Here is a 25,364-nt window from a genome sequence, read left to right as displayed (position 1 = left end):
GAACATAAAATGTGACATACCAATTAGGATCTGGCTAAAAATACTTGAATCAGTTATAGAACCCATTGCCCTTTATGCTTGTGAGGTCTGGGGTCCACTCACCAACCAAGAATTCACAAAATGGGACAAACACCAAATTGAGACTCTGCATGCAGAATTCTGCAAAAATATCCTCTGTGTACAATGAAAAACACCAAATAATGCATGCAGAGCAGAATTAGGCCGATACCCGCTAATTATCAAAATCCAGAAAAGAGCCGTTCAATTCTATAACCACTTAAAAGGAAACAATTCCCAAACCTTCCATAACAAAGCCATCACCTACAAAGAGATGAACTTGGAGAAGAGTCCCCTAAGTAAGCTGGTCCTAAGGGCTCTGTTCACAAACACAAACAGACCCCACAGAGCCCCAGGACAACAAAAACAACACAATTAGACTCAACCAAATCATGAGAAAACAAAAAGAGAATTACTTGACACATTGGAAAGAATAAAATAAAAAACAGAGAAATCTAGAATGCTATTTGGCTCTAAACAGAGAGTACACAGTGGCAGAATACCTGACCACTGTGACTGACCCAAACTTAAGGAAAGCTTTGACTATGTACAGACTCAGTGAGCATAGCTTTGCTATTGAGAAAGGCCGCCGTAGGCAGACCTGGCTCTCAAGAGAAGACAGGCTATGTGCACACTGCCCACAAAATGAGGTGGAAACTGAGCTGCACTTCCTGCCAAATGTATGACCATATTAGAGACACATATTTCCCTCAGATTACAGAGATCCACAAAGAATTTGAAAACAAACCCAATTTTGATAAACTCCCTTATCTACTGGGTGAAAAACCACAGTGTGCAATCACAGCAGCAAGATATGTGACCTGTTGCCACAAGAAAAGGGCAACCAGTGAAGAACAAACACCATTGTAAATACAACCCATATTTATGTTTATTTATTTTCCCATTTGTACTTTAACTATTTGCACATTGTTACAACACTGTATATATACATAATATGACATTTGAAATGGCATTATTCTGAATTGAATTGAGAGAGAGAGAAAGGTGGAAAATAGGAAGGGAATAAAGGAATGGAGAAGGACAGAAAGTGAATGAGGTGATAACAGAGAGTTTTTCTCTGAATGTATTTGTTGTCTTCCCTCCCACTCTCTCCCCTACTCCCCTCTCGTTTTCTCTACCTCTGTCTCTCCGTGGCTTCTTGTTTGTGGCTGATCTCGGCTGGTATTTACAGGGCTGACGTCAGATGCGTAGCTGTGGCCCCTCTCTCTCATTAAGACATACCCGGCTGCTCGGCCGAGACCTTCGCTGGAGGGCACAGCAGTAATTGGTAATCAGAGAGGGACAGAGAAGAGTGACTTTTCACTGGGCCCCTGACCTCCCCATGCTCATGGACACACACACCGCCACTCACACGGAGGGAACACATGAGGGAACACACATCAGTACAGCTAGTATAAATACCCAGCAGTAGCCTCTGCCTATAATGTGTTCAGATTGTTAATGATATCAGGATTCCTGTCTTCCCATGTTTTTATGTTTAATGTATCCTCAAATACACACACATACATACAGACATGCATACAGATTTGACAATTGTGATATCCTCACTCTCGACCGCATCATTTATGTCAGTGTGAGATCAGGGCCGGTATCCACAAAGTGCCTCAGAGAAGGAGTGCTGATCTAGGATCAGGTCCCAACCTGTCCATATAATTGTATTCATTACGATCTAAAAGGCTAAACTGATTCTAGATCAGTCCAGATCACTGAATTCAAGTTACCCAGACCTTTCCAAGTTTGACAAGCTTTGTAGATAGAACTTCAATGTATATTTGTGTCTGTATTCAGGGGGGCAGTTACAGGTGAAGGTCCGTCCGTCCATCCCTTAATCTGTCTGATTGGCTCTGAGTCAGAGAGGCAGTTTGCTGCTGAAATGACATAAAACAATCCCCCTCAGTAGATGGGCAGCAATCAACAGCAAAAGTATATATTCCCACAACCAGCAATTTCTCGCAATTATTTTTGGTGAGGGGCATGGATGTGGAATGGCTGTGGTGGTTTGATGGCAGTCAGAGAACCTTTCAACTTGATTTTCTCAGAGGCAATCTTCCCTCTCTCTCTCTCTGGATGAGGGTGTTCCTATTTGTTCTCTACCTACCAACCGCTATCCTCCAGGCCTCATTACCAGGGGGAGAGAGAGGAGGACAGCTATCAGACACAGACAGGAAGGAGGTGGTGGTGGGGGATGATCGTGGACAGAGAGTTTGGCAAATACAGTATCTATAGGCATCGTAGGATGGAGTTGTCGTTTAATCTGTGGAGTTTAGTGATGATTTGGAGGAAAATCTGTAAACAGGTTAAATGATCAGTGTGTGTGTGTGTGTGTATGTTTGTTTGTGTGTGTGTGTGTGTGCGTGTGCATGCATGCGTTTGTGTTTGCTTGCTTGTTTGTGTGTGTGAGTGTGTGTGCATATCTGTCAAATTAATTGACATCTTGGTGAAATACTGTATCACTCACTCAGCTATTCTTTACATTTAAATTTAAACATACACCCCAACATCAAGAAAATAATCTTGGAGAATTCTAGAGAAGCAAATATGTATTCAGTAGCAATACCAGTGGGAGGTTACGCTACCTGCTTTATAGAAACGCGTCTCTGTTCAGATCACTTTGCCACTGGGAGAGTCTGAGTTGACTTCCTCTTCCTCTGATCTCTATGGTGTGACTGTTCCAGTAAGGGCTCTAGTTTAGTCTACTGACTCAGACCCTGAGGTATCACATTACAGTAAAGGGCTTTAGTGTTAGTCTACTGACTCAGACCCTGAGGTATCACATTACAGTAAAGGGCTTTAGTTTAGTCTACTGACTCAGACCCTGAGGTATCACATTACAGTAAAGGGCTTTAGTGTTAGTCTACTGACTCAGACCCTGAGGTATCACATTACAGTAAAGGGCTTTAGTGTTAGTCTACTGACTCAGACCCTGAGGTATCACATTACAGTAAAGGGCTTTAGTGTTAGTCTACTGACTCAGACCCTGAGGTATCACATTACAGTAAAGGGCTTTAGTGTTAGTCTACTGACTCAGACCCTGAGGTATCACATTACAGTAAAGGGCTTTAGTTTAGTCTACTGACTCAGACCCTGAGGTATCACATTACAGTAAAGGGCTTTAGTGTTAGTCTACTGACTCAGACCCTGAGGTATCACATTACAGTAAAGGGCTTTAGTGTTAGTCTACTGACTCAGACCCTGAGGTATCACATTACAGTAAAGGGCTTTAGTGTTAGTCTACTGACTCAGACCCTGAGGTATCACATTACAGTAAAGGGCTTTAGTTTAGTCTACTGACTCAGACCCTGAGGTATCACATTACAGTAAAGGGCTTTAGTGTTAGTCTACTGACTCAGACCCTGAGGTATCACATTACAGTAAAGGGCTTTAGTGTTAGTCTACTGACTCAGATCCTGAGGTATCACATTACAGTAAAGGGCGTTAGTGTTAGTCTACTGACTCAGACCCTGAGGTATCACATTACAGTAAAGGGCTTTAGTTTAGTCTACTGACTCAGACCTTGAGGTATCACATTACAGTAAAGGGCTTTAGTTTAGTCTACTGACTCAGACCCTGAGGTATCACATTACAGTAAAGTGCTTTAGTGTTAGTCTACTGACTCAGACCCTGAGGTATCACATTACAGTAAAGGGCTCTAGTTTAGTCTACTGACTCAGACCCTGAGGTATCACATTACAGTAAAGGGCTTTAGTGTTAGTCTACTGCCTCAGACGCTGAGGTATCACATTACAGTAAAGGGCTTTAGTTTAGTCTACTGCCTCAGACCCTGAGGTATCACATTACAGTAAAGGACTTTAGTGTTAGTCTACTGACTCAGACCCTGAGGTATCACATTACAGTAAAGGGCTTTTGTGTTAGTCTACTGACTCAGACCCTGAGGTATCACACTACAGTAAAGGGCTCTAGTTTAGTCTACTGACTCAGACCCTGAGGTATCCCATTACAGTAAAGGGCTCTAGTTTAGTCTACTGACTCAGACCCTGAGGTATCACATTACAGTAAAGGGATTTAGTGTTAGTCTACTGACTCAGACCCTGAGGTATCACATTACAGTAAAGGGCTCTAGTTTAGTCTACTGACTCAGACCCTGAGGTATCCCATTACAGTAAAGGGCTCTAGTTTAGTCTACTGCCTCAGACCCTGAGGTATCACATTACAGTAAAGGGCTTTAGTGTTAGTCTACTGCCTCAGACGCTGAGGTATCACATTACAGTAAAGGGCTTTAGTTTAGTCTACTGCCTCAGACCCTGAGGTATCACATTACAGTAAAGGGCTTTAGTGTTAGTCTACTGACTCAGACCCTGAGGTATCACATTACAGTAAAGGGCTTTTGTGTTAGTCTACTGACTCAGACCCTGAGGTATCACACTATAGTAAAGGGCTCTAGTTTAGTCTACTGACTCAGACCCTGATGTATCCCATTACAGTAAAGGGCTCTAGTTTAGTCTACTGACTCAGACCCTGAGGTATCACATTACAGTAAAGGGCTTTAGTTTAGTCTACTGACTCAGACCCTGAGGTAACACATTACAGTAAAGGGCTTTAGTGTTAGTCTACTGACTCAGACCCTGAGGTATCACATTACAGTAAAGGGCTTTAGTGTTAGTTTACTGACTCAGACCCTGAGGTATCACATTACAGTAAAGGGCTTTAGTGTTAGTCTACTGACTCAGACCCTGAGGTATCACATTACAGTAAAGGGCTTTAGTGTTAGTTTACTGACTCTACTCCCTAACCCCCTGAGGTATCACACTATACTACTTGAATAAAATGACTTTGTTCACCCCTCAACCCCCTAGTCATCATTCAATTCTATTTTGCAGATGACTTAGAATGAAATCAGTATTAAAAACGACTTTCTATCCTCTTCAAGTTTGTAGAGTAAAAAAGACAGGCAATGTTTTATCTTACATGGCTGATGTACTGTAAGTATACTAGTGTGTATAGTCTTCTCTGTAGCAGCCCTGTAAAAACACACTGTAGGACTGTGTAGCACTACAACAACCACTGTGTAGGGATGTGTGTAGGGATGTGTGTAGGGATGTGTGTAGGGATGTGTGTAGGGATGTGTGTAGGGATGTGTGTAGGGATGTGTGTAGGGATGTGTGTAGGGATGTGTGTAGGGATGTGTGTAGGGATGTTTGAATATGGCCTGAAGTGGAGACATGCTGTGTTTTTCACTAGGTGTTTGCTGTTGTCCCAAGACAGTCACAGGAGACAGAGATGTAGGGTTGACTCTAAGGACACAAGATGGTGGGGTTGTTGTTGTTGTGTTTGTCTGGTATACTGTATAATGTCTTCTTATTTTTTTGTTGCAAGTCTTGAGCAATCCCTTCCTTTCCTCCTTATTTACCTTTCCTCTGCTCTGTCTGCTTCTGTGATGGTGCTGTGTTGTGACGGTGCTGTGTTCTGACAGTAGAGAGGTGCTGAAAAATAACGCACAACTAAAAGGATCTGAAACAGCAAAACGCAATTAGAAGCCATTAAAACTTCACTATGACCTGCTGCTGTGGTGTGTGTGTGTGTGTGTGTGTGTGTGTGTGTGTGTGTGTGTGTGTGTGTGTGTGTGTGTGTGTGTGTGTGTGTGTGTGTGTGTGTGTGTGTGTGTGTGTGTGTGTGTGTGTGTGTCTGTGTGTGTGTGTGTGTGTGTCTGTGTGTGTGTGTCTGTGTCTGTGTCTGTGTCTGTGTGTGTGTGTGTGTGTGTGTGTGTGTGTGTGTGTGTGTGTGTGTGTGTGTGTGTGTACATATGTGTGTTTATACAGTAAGTGACAGGCTATTTTTGATGTGTAGGTGTGTGTGTGCGTGACCAAGAGAGAGCGAGAGAGAGAGAGAGAGAGAGAGAGAGAGAGAGAGAGAGAGAGAGAGAGAGAGAGAGAGAGAGAGAGAGAGAGAGGAGGGGGGAGAGACAGTAATATAGAGAGACTGAAAACAGCACTAATTTGCTAATTTATCATGAAATGCATCAGCAAATGATCCTTTGGTTTATTGGGCTTGTGCTAATAGCAGTGTATATTGTCCAGGCGACCAGTGAGATGAGACACATCTATTGATCAGCACTCTCAATAAACTGAGGAAAGCCACTGACTGTGACATATTAAGCTGATTCTAATTCAATTATACTGTAGTTGGATATGATTATTCAGTGCATGTGTTTCAAATAAACAATTTGTTAAGGATTTATGAAGATTGACTAAAAACCAAACCAGACTGGCCAATTCTGCCAATTCTTCTATCAAGATGTGTTCTTCTCCATTCATCAGTAACAGCAGGTGACCTGGTGTTTCCATGGAAATAAGGAAGGGTATTGTCAGTAGTGTGAAACGATTTGGTGGACATCAGCTTAATGTGTTTTATACACTGCAGACAAAACTTCATTACAACCAGGTTGTAACCAGTTCTGGTTAGTTGTAGTTGATTGTGATTATGTCATTTCAGCCAGCTTTGCACGCTGGGTAAGCTTTCGACCTTCATTTTCATTTGGACAATGGAGGGCCACCAGGCTATACACTGAGCCTCAGTAGATGAGCTCTCTTACGTTGTTTGTGTCTTTAGTCATTGAGATGGCTTATATCTGAAGCATCTGATGATGGTATCACAGATATGGACATATATCTGTGTCATGATCCAACATAAAAGGAAGAAACCTCCCTGAATTACTCTTGGCAGTGAGTTGTGCCAATCTACCAACAATAACAGCCACATGCTTGTATCTTTAGTTATTTAATTATTGCTAAAAGCAATAATTCTCACAATGCTCAGATGATGAGTAATGGAAAAAGTGTGCTTATGAAATTGCTTATGACCCTTTGCTGTTTTTATCAAACTTTCATTAGCTTTTGTATTGAATGGCATCAATGTAAGAGGGTAAAGTATCTGGCCTATCGATTACAGCTATGCCATGGGTAGGCAGGAATTGGGTTGGTAAAGCATGGCATGAGGGCACTTGGCTGGCAGAAGCTGAAAACTGAAAAACATGTTGAAATGGCCCAGTGGTGTCTGTGTCAGGTTCAAGCCTTGTCCCTCTATTAGGAGAGAGAAAGAGAAAGATAGAGTCAGAGATGAACAGTACATATATCAACTATCGTAAGAAAGGGAAAGAAAAGGTGTGTTTTTCAGTGGTCATCTCTCTCCCTGGTGGATGGATTGGTATGATGTCCCACCCTGTTTAGATGTCTGTTTAGACCCACTGCTTTGTTATTCTAGTGACAAAGACGACAGGCGCTTTTCATGTTCTATTTCGTGTATCCTCAAATAACTTTTCTCCTCTCTATTCCTCCATATTCTCCCCTTTATCTGTTGCACAGGTTGTGAGTCAGGACAGGATTGTATGCAGTTCATATTGAGTTCTCTGTATGCATGCTTTGAAATATGTTTATATTGCATACTGTATGTGTTTATGGTGACATGGGAGTTGCATTTCATGTGTGTTAATCGGTTTGTGTCGTTAGGTAGTTGTGTGTGTAGTGTTGTGTGTATTCTGCTGGTTGTGTGTTATGTTGTATATTATTTATTCAGGCAGTTTTGGTGAATAATTGATTCCCTCTCGACATGGAAGACTGGCCGTAATTCAGGAGAGAGGAGTGAGGCAAAGAGCCACTGGTCTCACACGTACATACACACACCACATCACATGATACACACTGACACACACACACACACACCGTGGTGGCAAAAGTACCTAATTATCATACTTGAGTAAAAGCAAAGATACCTTAATAGAAAGACTCCTGAGTGGCGCAGTGGTCTAAGGCACTGCATCGCAGTGCTAGCTGTGCCACTAGAGATCCTGGTTAGAGTCCAGGCTCTGTCGCAGCCGGCCGCGACCGGGAGACCCGTGGGCGGCGCACAATTGGTCCAGCGTCTTCCAAGGTCGGGGAGGGTTTGGCCGGCAGGGATGTGGGTTTGTTTCCCACGGGGGGCCAGTATAAAAAAAAAACATGTATGCATTCACTAACTCTGGTAAGTTGCTCTGGATAAGAGTGTCTGCTAAATGACTAAAATGTAAAATGACTTAAATTTATGGATAGCCAGGGGCACACTCCAACACTCAGGCATAATTTATAAACAAAACATGTACTGTATGCTTAGTGAGTCCACCAGATCAGAGACAGTAGAGATGACCATGGATGTTCTCTTGATAAGTGTGTGAATTGGACCATTTCACTATCCTGTTAACCATTAAAAATGAAATGAATACTTTGGGAGGGATTTTTCTGTAAGTTTCTTTAGTAAAGTAGTGAAGTGAAAGGAAAAGTAGTCAAAAATATAAATAAAGTACTGATACCACAAAAAATACTTAATTAATACTTTTAATTAGTACTTAATTAGTATTTTTAGTGAAGTACTTTACACCACTGCGCACACACACACACACCCGGTGGGTTAGGGCCTCTGCAGCTCCCCATGGGTGAGAGTGGTGTGGTTTGTTCCCAGATCACAGGGCTGTCATTGACTATTTATTTTAGTCCCCCACAATCCAACTTTTCATGCTGCGCGCTGGGGGGTGGGGAATCAAAGATTCCTTTCATTTCGGCAGCACTCAGTGGCCTCAGATCACGCTTTTCCCATCCCGCCGCAGCTCTCGCCCTGTGCGCCCCTGCGCGGTGTCAGCGTTGGGGCAGGGATGCGCTCCGTCACCGCGGTAAATTGTACGCTTTGTATTTCACTGACAGAGGGAGAAATAGCAGTCATTTCCGTCTGATAGCCCGGGGGTTGTTGCATCCCTCATTTACTCTCTCTCTCTCGGATCTACCAGAATATGAGACTGAGGTACTGTTTACACAGCAAGCATAAACAGCGTCACATAGTTGATGCATGAAGGCAATGAGCTAGATTCCATCCCAGCTTGTTGAACTTATATTGACCTAAATGTCCTGATATTAAACATTTATTATTATAGTTTTTTCTTCTTCTATCATTTCATCCACATAGCTTGCTGTGTCATCCCATGACACTTTTCCTATATGGCACTCCCAGAGGATTGTACATTTTGTCCCGCACCATCCTCGTATTGTTTTTCCATTTGATCATCATCAATTAAAGCTCAAATAAATTCAGCGTCATCACACACCGTTTTGCATAGAAGTTGAAATCAGTGGTATGGATGAAATAATCCATTCATTACCTTTACATTGACATTTTAGTCATTTAGCAGACGCTCTTATCCAGAGCGACTTACAGTTAGTGAGCGAATACATTTTCATACTTTTTCATTGATATATTCGCCACTAAAGCGATTATAAGAAATGCGTAAAGTCCACCCTGCCCCAGCCCCTCTCCCTCATGCTACATGTCTCCCCTCCTCACCTCCACTTGGAGATCCACCTGGCGCTGCGTCGGGTCCATCCACCGGTCGGTGTGCAGGTCCCCTGTTGCTTTAAGCAGTGTTTTTTCGACCAACAGGAGGCGTGTCTTCCCCACGGCCGGAGCGGAGCGCAGCGAGACGCGAGTCTGAAGGAACCGATCTGGCTCGTCTCTCTATCGAAACAAATCAACTACTTTCTCAGCTCATTCTAATCGAAGGTAAGCGTCGCATCCTTTTTCATAATTTTTGATTGTCTGTCCGTTATTTGTGTAATTTAACAGCTTGTACTCCCCTCTGCTTGGGCGTGTAAGATTTGAATGCCTAGTCTGTTGGATTTTACAGGTGAGACAGAAGTGAGAGAATAAGGCTATCCACCTAGTCTCTATCATCGAAGAAATCACACAAAACGTGACGATTATACATCACACTAAACCTCCCGATTTACACAAGTTCATTTACCCTAGCCTACTTGAAGTTGAATGGTGCATTTATATTTTGGGGATGCGGTGCGTCATGTCACAATGTGCGCTCTGCGCACCTCTGCCAGTAGAAATAATTTAAATATCTTAAAAGGTTACGACTTGTTAGTTAATAGGCCTAAACCGTGTAGATACGTGACCTCTTGTATGTCTTCTCTCGACTCCTATTTAAAAATCGTGTCCCCTCTCGAGTCCCTCCTCTCGTAACTGATACAATGTTGTGGGGTTGAAAATATATTATGGGGTCATGAAATATATACCGTACAAATCGTGGCTGTCAGTGGCGTTGAAGTGATCCGCTTTATGAATGTTCCATAGATAAAGTGTAATCAGGCTGGGTGGAAAGGAACCGACTGGCTGCGCATGTAAATTCCACAGATGATGAGCACATAACCCGCGCGCACTACAGCCCTAAATCAAGTTTATGATCAGATGGTAGATGGTTATTGCACAGTGCCATAAAACAGCACCGATGATGCCCAAAGTGCTATTTGGAGAGCTCTTACAAAGTAACCAGAAAAGGCAGGTCGTTAAACTGGGATATGAAATGAATCTCTGCAGAAATAGTTTGAGTTTACAACTGGCATCCGTGCCAACTGATTGTGCGCGAGTAACCCGCCAACTCCCTGCTCCTCCTTCTATTCGCTCATTGCACGCGACTGTGTAGAACGTTTTAAAGCATTTGACTTAGCCTACAAAAGTCACAGTATGGCATTGACAATGCTTTCATTTAGTAATGGCCACAGAAAAATAGACAAAACATTTCAGTGTAATTGTATTTATCTTCATGGATCCCATGCGTAATTTCCTCATCCTCGGTCAGCTGAATGGTATTATCAGACCAGATGGAAAAATATATATATTGGAACGGGTTAGTTTAAAGATAAACTAAGCATATATTATTTCCTTATAAACAAGTAAACAGTTAAAAGTCACTGCATTTATCCTAAAAAATACCTCAGAAGCATTTGTCGGTTAGTTACATTTAAATCAACGGGTCATCCCGGCACATTTCTTATTGAGGAAGAGTGAAAAACCACTTTCTTACCCATATTTGGACATGGAACGGCACTCGGGGTTTAAGCCAACATTTAAATGCCTAGCTAAATTTGTAAGTTACACAAGGAATTAAACGAGACATCGTATGGCTTTACATAAGAGAAGGAATCCGACCACACCAGTCTTTGGAACGACAGATTATGCGGTCGGTTTGTCAAACAGAGAATGAAAGGGCGTAGGCCTACTTGGAGTTATAAAGTAGGCGTTTTTCTTACTTTTAGTCAAGCTGATTGAGGCAATTTGCATGACTCCGAAATATTATTGACGCCGTTGGAGACTACACCATCGAAAATCCTCCTGGGGTCTCGTGCAGCAGTCTCAAACACGGACTGCAATAAAAGTGCATCACAGCCCCTCGTATATTTCTCGGGCTTGAAACGCAGACGCAAGCAGCTCTCCTGTTCGGAAATACTTGTCGAATGCTATCGGAAGCTGACGACAGAGGCTATATGCAACTCTGAATATCCAAAGTGAAAAAAGAAAGACAAAGAAACGTTCATTTTCTGTAAAGTTAGGTCTAATTCGAGTAGTGTTCGAAGGTCACCGCGTCGCTGTCCGTGGTGCTGAAATCCACGCTGCACAAGCCTACAGATACGGCCAATAAAGGTGAATACAACTACACCTGGCGTAGGTTTAGTCAAAAGGAACACAAATATATTGCATCTGTAGACTTAATGACACAAATAATATGCTAATGATTAATATCTATATAATTAATACGTATATATGAATGTAACAGTAGTATGCATTTAGAGAGAAAAATAACATCCAAGTTTAACTTATCTTTAATAACTGTAGCCCGTACTTTTGGACGGTGTGTAGAATAGGCTAGTCCTGTCCGTTTCCAACGTCATGTTGTACCCTGTATGGTCCTGGGGTTTAGATATGTATGACAAATACAATGTTAAAGTTGTTTTAGGCCTTCTCTATATCTTAACGACTCGAGACAATATAATTTATACTTGTCATCTTCAATCATATTACTAGACTTAGGCCTATGAAACAGAACACAGATGTTTGAAGTTAATTGAATAACAAAAATCATGGCATTCTAATTGTATAACTTCACAAATAATTTAACAACCAGACTACTTTGATATTGGCTGTATAACGTTTGAATTACATGAGCTGAGAATAAACTTATTTCACAACTTTGAATATAATATTTTTTTATGACAATTCTACAACGCTATAATCCTCAGCCCATGTTACTGACAATTGATGACCAAAATGGAATCCCTTATTATTCTATTTCTACATTGTCATAAAGTCTAACAGTACACTCCTAGAAAAAAGGTTGTGGATAGAACCAAAAAGGGTTATATTGCACCCCTAAAGGTTCTATTTAGAACCATTTTATAGGGTTATATGATCAGAACCCCAGGGGTTCTTCTTCACTGAACCAAAATGTCGGTTCTATATAGAACCTTTAGGGGTGCCATATATGAAGCAAGCATAGAACCCTTTTTGGTTCTATCCAGAACCTTTTTTTCTAAGAGTGTATAATGTCAAAAATAGCAAAAATAGAAAATAGAAAAGCAAATCTTTCTCAGTGACAACATAGCTCTGTGAAAAAATTATTAGCTCAGCAATAGGTTATTCATCAAAATTGGACTTGTGACAGTTTTGGTTCACAAACCTCTCACACGACTCCAAGGCTGAGCAATTCCGATCTAGAGAGGCAATCTTTTTAAAATCATAGATTGTTTTTATAGCCGCTCGGCATGGCACCAGTCCAATGGCAACAGCCAGGGCCATTGAATGAATCGAGCAAAACCGTGAATAGCATAGAGAGAGTACCTGGTGCCAGCACGAGACACCCGGGGAAAGATGTCAATTTCGGTGTCAGATATGGATCGGAAGCGATGTGTGGTCAGCAGCACCTGCGAAATATACCCAAAATTTCCTCTCTCGCGCTCACACTAATATTGGCTCGACGTCAGATGCTGTGCGGCAGTGCAGCAGAATTCTAGCTTCAGACAGCTGAGACTGCCTGGAAGGTTTAGGCTCCCTAGCCTGCTGCAATTCTGCCAGCACACCAGCGTTCGTCTCTTGAGACGGAATTCTGACTTGGAAACTCAACCACCCCTTCTTCCTCTTTTCATGTCCATCTCTCTTTCAGACCGCCCGTGAATGGATTTCTCCCGGATTTGCCCAGACTAACATGGATGCCCCACCGTTAGCTGAGTCGGAAGGTTGTTTCTTGGCGCAGTGAGCTGGACACGCAGCGCTTGCTAATGGATCTGGGGAAACAAATGATACCTTTTCCCTGACTGACCATGCCGTGATCTTGCGCGTGGGCCGTCACCCTGCTTAACTTCAAAATAAACATTTCGGGGGAATCTGCCGATCCAGGGAATAAATACTGTGGCATCACACAGACACCATGAAGATTACCTCCCCGCTCATAAGTAAAGCGAGATTCAGGTGCACCGTCAGGCTCCTACTGCTGTTATTACTATGTGTGGGATATTCTCGCGGGATGCCACACGTTTTAAGATTTGGTAAGATTCTTATTTTCTTTCTCTGTTAAACATTCTTAATGTCTTGGTGTAGTAGCCTAGCTATTCCCTAACTCTGTAACTGTTGCCATGGCATGGCTGGGCGCCATAGTTGTCTTGTATACTTCCTAGTAGACGTGTTGCGGTGACCCCACTGGTCCTCTTGTTCCAGACTTTTTGGAGTGAGCGGGTGCGCCCCGGAGCCACATCCCCCGCAAAGACTGCTACCCCTATGCACGGTGTTGTTTACCACAGCTGTCTAGCGACATTACCTTATCTCTTTTGTCCTCGAAACCTTTATGTATGACATCATTAGCATAATTATCCTACAGCAGACTACTTGTGAAAATGTTCAGCGACAGTACAGCTGGAGTCCATATAGAAACATATATAGCCTACAATTATCTTCGCATAACTGGATTTGATCATCATTTGTGGACCTTGTTTCAAATTGTTACAAATAGCAGTGTCCGATTATGTCTTCATGCCAAAGTGCCAGGTTGTTGGTGAATCATTTATGTTGGAGAATAAATTATTGGTGGAACTTGTTGCCATGGTGCTGATATTTCTAAGTTTGCATAATAAACCTAGTGTGTGTGAGTGTGTGTGTGTGTGTGTGTGTGTGTGTGTGTATGAGAGCGAGAGAGAGAGAGAATGAGAGAGAGCGAGAGAGAGCATGCAGTCAGAAAGCTTGCAACAGTTGGCAACAATGTGGCGCCTATGTTGATCATTACCCCACAGTAATGTTAGTTACATAGATATTTGGATCATATAGGCCTATTCATGGCCGACGTCAACACAAGACCATTTCTTGTTATAGACACAATCAAAAAAAGGATGAATCCTGATTGAAGAAATGCGCGCGAAACTCAGGTTTAGCGCCAAATCCCCCATCCATTGAAATTTATATTTACGCGTCCATTTCTCGAAGTATGATTTGGCCGATTATGAACAGAAAGAACCCTAACGAACCAAGCCATGTAGTGAAGTGCAGTCAATGTCTACGCAACCATTGAACACAGCGATCCATGATAGTGACAGCCAGCAGCGTGAAGCAAAATATACATGCTAGTGTTTGATCTTCCCTTTCATTGTTCGCTCTGAGTCCTGGCACGTTGCTATTAGCAACCATTTAAAGGAATGCATTGTTCTAACTGAGCACATCTTCCATTGTCGACTCCAAGGCAAGACTCTGCATAGGCCTATAGAGAAAACATAGGGTAGGCCATCAGTGTATCGTGTTGCACATGCATATAGGCTACCTTCTGCACTTGCATAGCCCTCAGAGGCAAGGCCGTCACTGCCAGTGTTCTAAAGAACGCACGTGTAAAAGGGTATGCAATGTGATCAACAGTTTTCAGGGGGCACTGTAACTGTACATATACAATTATATGTATCCTCTCACTGCTTCACGGTCGTTCGTGTAATTTCTGTTATTTGCTTTGTCTCTCTAAGGAATTTCACATCACACTGAATACACCCATCCACTGCAACTGTAGCCTGTCAGTTTTTCAGAAAACACACACAAACACACTCACACACAAACGCGCGCGCGCACCGTAGGCCTGATTGAAATGCATATAGCATCTGTACGAGCTGCCACTATGGCAACAAGCTGGGCCTGTGCTGCTACCAGGCGTTAATCTGACAGCGCTGTCTCACTAACAGTAGGACGGGGAGAGTTGTCGGGAAGTATTGTCCTCCATATCGGTCTATGCTTCAACCACACTCTCCCCACTTCCCCCTGGTAATCCATCTCTGTGTGTGCCCCCGGATAATCTTTTTGTCTGAAGATACACTTTCTATACACTCACACTTGTGTTCACAAAGTCATAATCTCCAAACTACCCCTTACATGCCTCGCTAGGACTCTGAATTGCAGGCACAGAGGGCAAGATTCAGCACCACTGACAGCGGAAAGCGCCTCCTCGTCGGTGTGTGAGCGCTGCTTTATTCTACTACAGAAGAAACACAAGATTAGTGGAAGGCTTGTTAAAGGAGCAGCTTTCTCTTGGCTGCAGTTGTGAAACAGTCTCCCTGCTCTGCTTAAGGACGACGGTGTTATCCTGCTTTACAAGTAGTTAGGTTATAGGACAGGGTTATCCTTTTTGAGGACACAATGCAACGTAGTAAGTATACAGCTAACATCAGTGGAGGCTGCTGAGGGGAGGACGGCTCATAATAATGGCTGGAATGGAGTTAATGGAATGGTATCAAACACATCAAAGACATGTAAGACCATTTTGGAAGAATAGTAACATTAAATGTTTACATTAATAATACTAATTATGTGTTTCTATTATACTGTAATATATATATATATATATATATATATATATATATATATATATATATATATATATATATATATATATATATACTACCATTCAAAAGTTTGGGGTCACTTAGAAATTTCCTTGTTTTTGAAAGAAAAGCAATTTCTTTGTCCATTAAAATAACATCAAATTGATCAGAAATACAGTGTAGACATTGTTAATGATGGAAATGGCTATTGTAGCTGGAAATTGCTGATTTTTAATGGAATATCTACATAGGCGTACAAAGGCCCATTATCAGCAACCATCAGTCATGTGTTCCAATGGCACGTTGTGTTTGCTAATCCAAGTTTATCATTTTAAAAGGCTAATTGATCATTAGCAAACCCTTTTGCAATTATGTTAACACAGCTGAAAACTGTTGTGCTGATTAAAGAAGCAATAAAACTGGCCTTCTTGAGATTAGTTGAGTATCTGGAGCATCAGCAATTGTGGGTTCGATTACAGGCTCAAAATGGCCAGAAACAAAGAACTGATGGTTGCTGATAATGGGCCTCTGTACGCTTATGTAGATATTCCATAAAAAATCAGCCGTTTCCAGCTACAATAGCCATTTACAACATTAACAATGTCTACACTGTATTTCTGATCAATTTTATGTTATTTTAATGGACAAAAAAAAAGCTTTTCTTTCGAAAACAAGGACATTTCTAAGTGACCCCAAACTTTTGAACGGTAGTGTATATGTATATATATATATATATATATATATACACTACCGTTCAAAAGTTTGGATATATATATATACAGTACCAGTCAAAAGTTTGGACATACCTTCTCATTCAAGGGTCTTTCTTTATTTTTACTATCTACATTGTAGAATAATAGTGAAGACTTCAAAACTATGAAATAACACACATGGAATCATGTAAAAAAAAAGTGTTCAACAAATCAAAATATTTACTATATATTTGAGATTTGAGATTCTTCAAAGTAGCCACCCTTTGCCTTGATGACAGCTTTGCACACTCTTGGCATTCTCTCAGCCAGCTTAATGAGGTAGTCACCTGGAATGCATTTCAATTAACAGGTGTGCCTTGTTAAAAGTTAATTTGTGGAATTCCTTTCCTTCTTAATGTGTTTGAGCCAATCAGTTGTGTTGTGACAAGGTAGGGGTGGTATACAGAAGATAGCCCTATTTGATAAAAGACCAAGTCCATATTATATCATGAACAGCTCAAATAAGCAAAAAGAAATGACAGTCCATCATTATTTTAAGACATGAAGGTCAGTCAATACAGAACATTTCAAGAACTTTTAAAGTTTCTTCAAGTGCAGTCGCAAAAACCATCAAGCGCTATGATGAAACTGGCTCTCACGAGGACCACCACAGGAAAGGAAGACCCAGAGTTACCTCTGCTGCAGAGGATAACTTCATTAGAGTTAACTGCACCTCAGATTACAGCCCAAATAAATGCTTCACAGAGTTCAAGTAACAGACACATCTCAACATCAACTGTTCAGAGGAGACTGCGTGAATCAGACCTTCATGGTCGAATTGCTGCAAAGAAACCACTACTAAAGGACACCAATAATAAGAGACTTGCTTTGGCCGAGAAACATGAGCAATGGACATTAGACCGGTGGAAATGTGTCCTTTGGTCTGATGAGTCCAAATTTGAGATTTTTGGTTCCAACCGCTGTGTCTTTGTGAGACGCAGAGTAGGTGAATGGATGATCTCCGCATGTGTGGTTCCCACCGTGAAGCATGGAGGAGGAGGTGTGATGGTGTGGGGGTGCTTTGCTGGTGACACTGTCTGTGATTTATTTAGAAATCATGGCACACTTAACCAGCATGGCTACCACAGCATTCTGCAGCGATACGCCATCCCATCTGGTTTGCGCTTAGTGGGACTATCATTTGGACAATGACCCAAAGCACACCTCCAGGCTGTGTAAGGGCTATTTGACCAAGAATGAGAGTGATGGTGCTGCATCGGATGACCTGGCCTCCACAATCACCTGACCTCAACCCAATTGAGATGGTTTGGGATGTGTTGGACCGCAGAGTAAAGGAAAAGCAGCCAACAGTTGCTCAGCATATGTGGGAACTCCTTCAAGACTGTTGGAAAAGCATTCCTCATGAAGCTGGTTGAGAGAATGCCAATAATCCAAAACCATGTTTCATAGTTTTGATGTCTTCACTATTATTCTACAATGTAAAAATAAAGAAAAACCCTTGAATGAGTAGGTGTGTCCAAACTTTTGACTGGTAGTGTATATACAGATATTATTGCACAACAATATTCAATACTATTATTAGTCATAATTATTTTATTTGTTCATTTTATTTTAATAAAATAATAATGTATTATTATTTGATAGGTAAAGCATTATTGACACAGCCAATCTTATATTGTACATTTAAATATATCACTACTTTTGTTTTGGCTACATAAATCACTAAGACTTGTTTTGCATTAGATAAGGAAATCCTTCAATATGTTTAAACAGAATTAGCTAATTAAGGGATGTGGGCCATTGCTGTGCTTTATGATCAGTGTAGTCAGCAATCACCTTGTCAGAGCTTCTCAGTCTCTAGTGCAAGGACGAATTGGAAATCAGAGCGTGTGTGGGGTAGGGGATCCAATGTACAACACTGGTACCATAGAAATAGAATCCATGGATTCTATTTCAATGACTGGTACAGTACAATACAGTAGCTGTTCTTCTGTAGAACACAGCTGGTGGGTGGAAGTGTCCTGTGTGTTCTGTCAGGTCATCACATTCCATCACTGTTCCTGGGATAAAGACTGGAGCCTGGTGGAGGTAGAGGCGTCGGCAGCTGGCAAGCAGGCAGGCAGGCAGGCAGGGCCCACTCCTTCAACTTTCAGCTCAGGGATGTAGTGTGGACATAGAGTTAATCAAGAATGACAGTCTGATTGTTTTCTTTATCTCCCAAAAGACATCATGTCAGTATCCATACCTAGAATGGCTGTCTATATGTTGCCTGAACTGTTAAGTGTCTGTCTATATGTTGCCTGTATACTGTTACGTAAACAGATGCACTTTGCACAGACCTCCTGGAGGCTTGATTGATTTAGAATAGGAGGATATGTATCTCTCATCTGTTACAGTCAGCCTCTACAGTGTGCTCATCAATAGGGTATAACCTCTGTAAGCTCTGATAAACTGAGCGATGGTAAGGTATGGTCAGGTGTGTTAGCCATAGTGTTGTATGTATGGAGGGTTAGTCAACAGTTCAGTATCTAATGAGTATGTACAGCTGACTAAAATGAGAAATACTCCCAGTTCTTCACACAACTTTGAAAATGCTTTCAGGAAAAAGAGCCTGTCAATAACACAGAAACGTCTGACACACTACACACAGAGAACAATAGATCCCTCCTCCGCCTTCCTTCCTCTCCCCTCAAATAACTTGTAAATAAGAAGATTTGTGGAGAATGCGAGCTACTTAGAGACAACGCGCGGCTAAGCGGATCATTGAGCGGTGCGGGGGAGAGTTAGTGGTTAGGTATGAAATGGAGGTGATTGGCAGAACCACTCTATTGAACGCCTGGCTAATGTGTTCAGATGATCTGTTTACCGTTTAGCGCAATCGTTAGGAGGGGAGAATTGTTTGGACATGCACAGACACACACACATACACACATGAAGTGGGAGATGAAGATATGAGTGATTATAAAAAAACACATGGCCATTTCACACCTGCCAGTAAATGAGCTCTCCAACTGTTCTCACTTGATGGGTTATGTGGTTTGGTGGTGTGACGCAGACTCTGTCGAAAGAGGGGTTTATACATAAACTATAATCAGGTAGGAGGTGATATGAAATTAACTCCGCCACGCCGCGGGATGAGGTGCTGTTGTGGGAGGATTATTTCGAATATTTACTTGACATAGAACATGGTGGTATGATAATGTCCTGATTTATCACTGTGATTCTGCTCTGTATTATGCTGTGTGTGTACTGTAGCTAGCATGTTCTTTCAAGTGAACTAGCTTCATTGATTCAACACATGGACTACTGAATACTATTGTTGAAGAGAGAGAGAGAGAGACAGAGAGAGAGAGAAAGCGATATACAGGCTTACTGCCAACATAAAGTGTCTTAATAGGGCGTTGGGCCACCACTAGCCGCCAGAACAGCTTCAATGCGCCTCAGCATAGATTCTACAAGTGTCTGCGACACCATTCTTCCATGAGAAATTGTATAATTTGGTGTTTTGTTAATGGTGGTGGAAAATGCTCTCAGGAGCCACACCAGAATCTTTGCCTGACGACTCAAACTGAATTCTTCCGCTGCTCTATGTTTCCTACATACTTCAGTCTGAGACTGCCATCATTGAAGTCGTTTGTGGGGATGTCAAAATGAGGGGTGTTGTACAAAACAAATTTATCAGCGATTGGATCATCTCTAACCAATCAGAGTATCAAAGCCAATGTCGAATTAGGGTTAGGGAATTTGCAATACCCATGTGTGTTCTGGCTCTGGCCCAACCCATCGGTTTCTGGGACCAATCAGACGGTCTAGAATGAATTTCCATTCTAGAAATCATCGGGGAGGTACTCAGATCCAGACTCATTGCGGAGAAGAAACTAATGTCAGTGGGTGTAGCATAGCGTTTGGCCAGAGCAAAGAGTTTGGGTAGCCAGGCAACCAGAATCTCCCATAAGTGTTAATTTGGGTTAAGATCTGATTACTGACACACACACACACACACACACACACACACACACACACACACACACACACACACACACACACACACACACACACACAGACACACACACACCCTTTAAACCCCCTATGCTCCTTTGAGACCTCTCTTTCAAAGTCACTGAGATCTTTTCTAGCCATGGTAGCCAAAATAATGGGCAACTTGGCATTTTTATACATGACCCTAAGCATGGTGGGATGTTTATTGCTTAATTATCTCAGGAATGACTCTAAGCATGATGGGATGTTAATTGCTTAATTAACTCAGGAACCACACCTGTGGGGAAGCACCTGCTTTCAATATACTTTGTATCCCTCATGTACTCCAGTGGTTCCTTTATTTGGGCAGGTTCCTGTATATATAGAGAGATATAAAGGGGTAGTTGGAGTAAGAGGGAGAGAGGAGCGATGAGAGGTTACTTGGCTGTTTTCCTCTCTCTCTCGCTCTCTTTGACCAGTCTATCCACCATGGAGTTGACTGTCCATTTGTCTAGAATGACCCCTGACCTCCAGCACTCCTCTGATGGGAACCACTAGTAACACTGTGTGACTGCTCCCTTTGACCTCCTACAGTGGTAACAACATGATGATACACATACATTAGACATGTATTAGATTTGATTGTGATAATATCCACCTTAAAGTGAAATCCAACTTTTTGATGCATATAATATTCATACATTATATTAGGTATACAGTGGGGGAAAAAAGTATTTAGTCAGCCACCAATTGTGCAAGTTCTCCCACTTAAAAAGATGAGAGAGGCCTGTAATTTTCATCATAGGTACACGTCAACTATGACAGACAAAATGAGAAAAAAAAATCCAGACAATCACATTGTAGGATTTTTTATGAATTTATTTGCAAATTATGGTGGAAAGTAAGTATTTGGTCAATAACAAAAGTTTCTCAATACTTTGTTATATACCCTTTGTTGGCAATGACACAGGTCAAACTCTAGCAAACTTCAGACGGGCCTGGACATGTACCGGCTTAAGCAGGGGGACACGTCTGGCACTGCAGGATTTGAGTCCATGGCGGCGTAGTGTGTTACTGATGGTAGGCTTTGTTACTTTGGTGCCAGCTCTCTGCAGGTCATTCACTAGGTCCCCCTGTGTGGTTCTGGGATTTTTGCTCACCGTTCTTGTGATCATTTTGACCCCACGGGGTGAGATCTTGCGTGGAGGCCCAGATCGAGGGAGATTATCAGTGGTCTTGTATGTCTTCCATTTCCTAATAATTGCTCCCACAGTTGATTTCTTCAAACCAAGCTGCTTACCTATTGCAGATTCAGTCTTCCCAGCCTGGTGCAGGTCTACAATTTTGTTTTTGGTGTCCTTTGACAGCTCTTTGGTCTTGGCCATAGTGGAGTTTGGAGTGTGACTGTTTGAGGTTGTGGACAGGTGTCTTTTATACTGATAACAAGTTCAAACAGGTGCCATTAATACAGGTAACGAGTGGAGGACAGAGGAGCCTCTTAAAGAAGAAGTTACAGGTCTGTGAGAGCCAGAAATCTTGTTTGTTTGTAGGTGACCAAATACTTATTTTCCACCATAATTTGCAAATAAATTCATTAAAAATCCTACAATGTGATTTTCTGGACTTTTTTTCTCAATTTGTCTGTCATAGTTGACGTGTACCTATGATGAAAATTACAGGCCTCTCTCATCTTTTTAAGTGGGAGAACTTGCACAATTGGTGGCTGACTAAATACTTTTCCCCCACTGTATTCATAATTACACCATCTATGTTGAAGTTAGTTTAGGTTATTGTGAGTGCATTACCACCTTGTTTTTGCAATCATATTAGACCACGACAGGGTAAACTGATAATCAAATCAAATAAAATTGTATTTGTCACATACTCCGAATACAACTGGTATAGACTTTACCGTGAAATGCTTGCTTACGAGCCCTTCCAATGATGCAGATTTTAAAAATAATAATACAAAATATAAATAACATAGAAACACTAGAGGAGTAAAATAAAATACAGGAGAATGAAGCTACATACAGGAAGTAGAAGTACCAGATCAATGTGCAGAGGTACAGGGTATTGTGCCCTAGCCTACCATGCAAAGGCACTATGGAGTTATTTTCCCTGGTTGATACAGACGTGCTCAGGAAAGTGATATCACAACTTAAGCCTTCTACCTGTATTCTCAATCCTATCCCCACCACCTTCTGCAAAACAGTTTTGAAATGCATATCTGAAGAGGGCGGCAGGTAGCTTAGTGGGTAAGAGCGTTGTGCCAGTAACCGAAAGGTCGCTGGTTCTAATCCCCGAGCCAACTAGGTGAAAAATCTGTCGATGTGCCCTTGAGCAAGGCACTTAACCCTAATTGCTCCTGTAAGTCGCTCTGGATAAGAGCGTCTGCTAAATGACTAAAAAAAAAAAAAAAAAGAAAAAAAAAAAGAAAAGAGACAAAAAAAAAAGAAAAAAAGAAAAAAAAAGTGCAAGCTATTGTTAATCACTCCCTGTTCACAGGCACTTTCCTCACTGCACTAAAAACTGCTATGGTGAAACCCCTTCTGAAGAAAAGTAATCTAGATTATTCAGCCAATCTCCAACCTTCCATTCTTAAGCAGAATTCTTGAGAAATTGGTTTTCAAACAGCTAAATTATTTTTTAAGTACCAACTGTATTTTTGAAAAATTCCAATCTGGGTTTCGTGTCCACCACAGCACAGAGACAGCCTTAGCTAAAGTGGTAAATGATCTTAGAGCCAACAGAGATGCCAAATAGCTCTCTGTCCTTGTACTCTTGGATGTAAGTGCTGAGTTCGACACTGTTGACCATGATGTCCTTCTGGACAGACTGGAGAGGTGGGTTGGCCTCTGGTCCAGTTCTAGGTTGGTTTATGACCTATTTAACCGGTCAAGAGTTTTTTGTCACCCTTTGTGAACATAACTCAGAGAAAATATATATCAGATGTGGAATTCCACAAGGTTCGATTTTGGGTCCGGTATTGTTCAGTTTATATATACCCCTTGGCAGCGTTATCAGAAAGCACAACATTGATTTTCACTGCTACGCAGATGATACGCAACTTTACATTTCTGTGTCACCAGAGGATTTTAACTCCACAGATCAATTATTAGACTGTATTAGTGATTTAAATACTTGGATTGCTCACAACATCCTCCAGCTAAATCAAGACAAGACCAAGGTACTTATTATTGGAGCCAAAGCACAGAGAGAGAATCTGGCTGCAGATTTAATTCACGGGCAATAAAGATAAAACACCAGGTAAAAAACCTAGGTGTCATTTTAGATTCTGGACTCAATTTTGAATCACACATTAGGAATGTGAACAAAATAGCTTTTTACCACCTGAGGAACATTGCCAAGGTGCAGCCCTTTCTAGCTCAGGCTGATACAGAGAGACTCATCCATGCTTTTACTACAAGCAGGCTTGACTACTGTAATGCTCTCCTGTCTGGTCTACCCAAGAAATCCATTGGTCACCTGCAAAACATACAGAATGCTGCAGCACGGGTACTGACCAAGACCAGACGAAGAGCACACATTACACCGGTTTTAAAGTCTCTGCACTGGCTGCCTGTGAGTTTTAGAATACATTTAAATACACTGCTAAATTTTTTTAGGGAACACTTAAACAACACAATGTAACTCCAAGTCAATCACACTTCTGTGAAATCAAACTGTCCACTTAGGAAGCAACACTGATTGACAATAAATGTCACATGCTGTTGTGCAAATGGGATAGACAACAGGTGGAAATTATAGGCAATTAGCAAGACACCCCCAAAAAAGAAGTGGTTCTGCAGGTGGTGACCACAGACCACTTCTCAGTTCCTATGCTTCCTGGCTGATGTTTTGGTCACTTTTGAATGCTGGCGGTGCTTTCACTCTAGTGGTAGCATGAGACTACAACCCACACAAGTGGCTCAGGTAATGCAGCTCATCCAGGATGGCACATCAATGCGAGCTGTGGCAAGAAGGTTTGCTGTGTCTGTCAGCGTAGTGTCCAGAGCATGGAGGCGCTACCAGGAGACAGGCCAGTACATCAGGAGACATGGAGGAGGCCGTAGGAGGGCAACAACCCAGCAGCAGGACTGCTACCTCCGCCTTTGTGCAAGGAGGAGCAGGAGGAGCACTGCCAAAGCCCTGCAAAATGACCTCCAGCAGGCCACAAATGTGCATGTGTCTGCTCAAACGGTCAGAAACAGACTCCATGAGGGTGGTAGGAGGGCCCGACGTCCACAGGTGGGGGTTGTGCTTACAGCCCAACACCGTGCAGGACGTTTGGCATTTGCCAGAGAACACCAATATTGGCAAATTCGCCACTGGCGCCCAATCCTCTTCTGGATCATCCAAATGCACTCTAGCAAACTTCAGACGGGCCTGGACATGTACTGGCTTAAGCAGGGGGACACGTCTGGCACTGCATGATTTGAGTCCCTGGCGGCGTAGTGTGTTACTGATGGTAGGCTTTGTTACTTTGGTCCCAGCTCTCTGCAGGTCATTCACTAGGTCCCCCCGTGTGGTTCTGGGATTTTTGCTCACCGTTCTTGTGATCATTTTGACCCCACGGGGTGAGATCTTGCGTGGAGGCCCAGATCGAGGGAGATTATCAGTGGTCTTGTATGTCTTCCATTTCCTAATAATTGCTCCCACAGTTGATTTCTTCAAACCAAGCTGCTTACCCATTGCAGATTCAGTCTTCCCAGCCTGGTGCAGGTCTACAATTTTGTTTCTGGTGTCCTTTGACAGCTCTTTGGTCTTGGCCATAGTGGAGTTTGGAGTGTGACTATTTGAGGTTGTGGACAGGTGTCTTTTATACTGATAACAAGTTCAAACAGGTGCCATTAATACAGGTAACGAGTGGAGGACAGAGGAGCCTCTTAAAGAAGAAGTTACAGGTCTGTGAGAGCCAGACATCTTGCTT

At 42.1% G+C, this 25,364-nt stretch overlaps 1 protein-coding gene across 1 annotated transcript in view; it reads left to right on the top strand.

The window, feature by feature from the left end:
- Positions 1 to 13,321: 13,321 nt before the first annotated feature.
- The window catches only part of LOC311118880 (glutamate receptor ionotropic, kainate 2-like), a gene marked incomplete at both ends in the record, with an annotated part of 168,614 nt that continues 156,571 nt past the window's right edge, over positions 13,322 to 25,364 (top strand). The window contains one exon of the mRNA XM_084157682.1: positions 13,322 to 13,439. Within this exon, the coding sequence (XP_084013808.1) occupies positions 13,322 to 13,439 (118 nt within the window). The remainder of the gene's footprint in view (positions 13,440 to 25,364) is intronic.

Source organism: Coregonus lavaretus (genome assembly GCF_964263955.1).
Source record: "Coregonus lavaretus genome assembly, chromosome: 3".
NCBI lineage: Eukaryota > Metazoa > Chordata > Actinopteri > Salmoniformes > Salmonidae > Coregonus > Coregonus lavaretus.
This window is presented reverse-complemented; position numbering and strand designations above follow the sequence as displayed.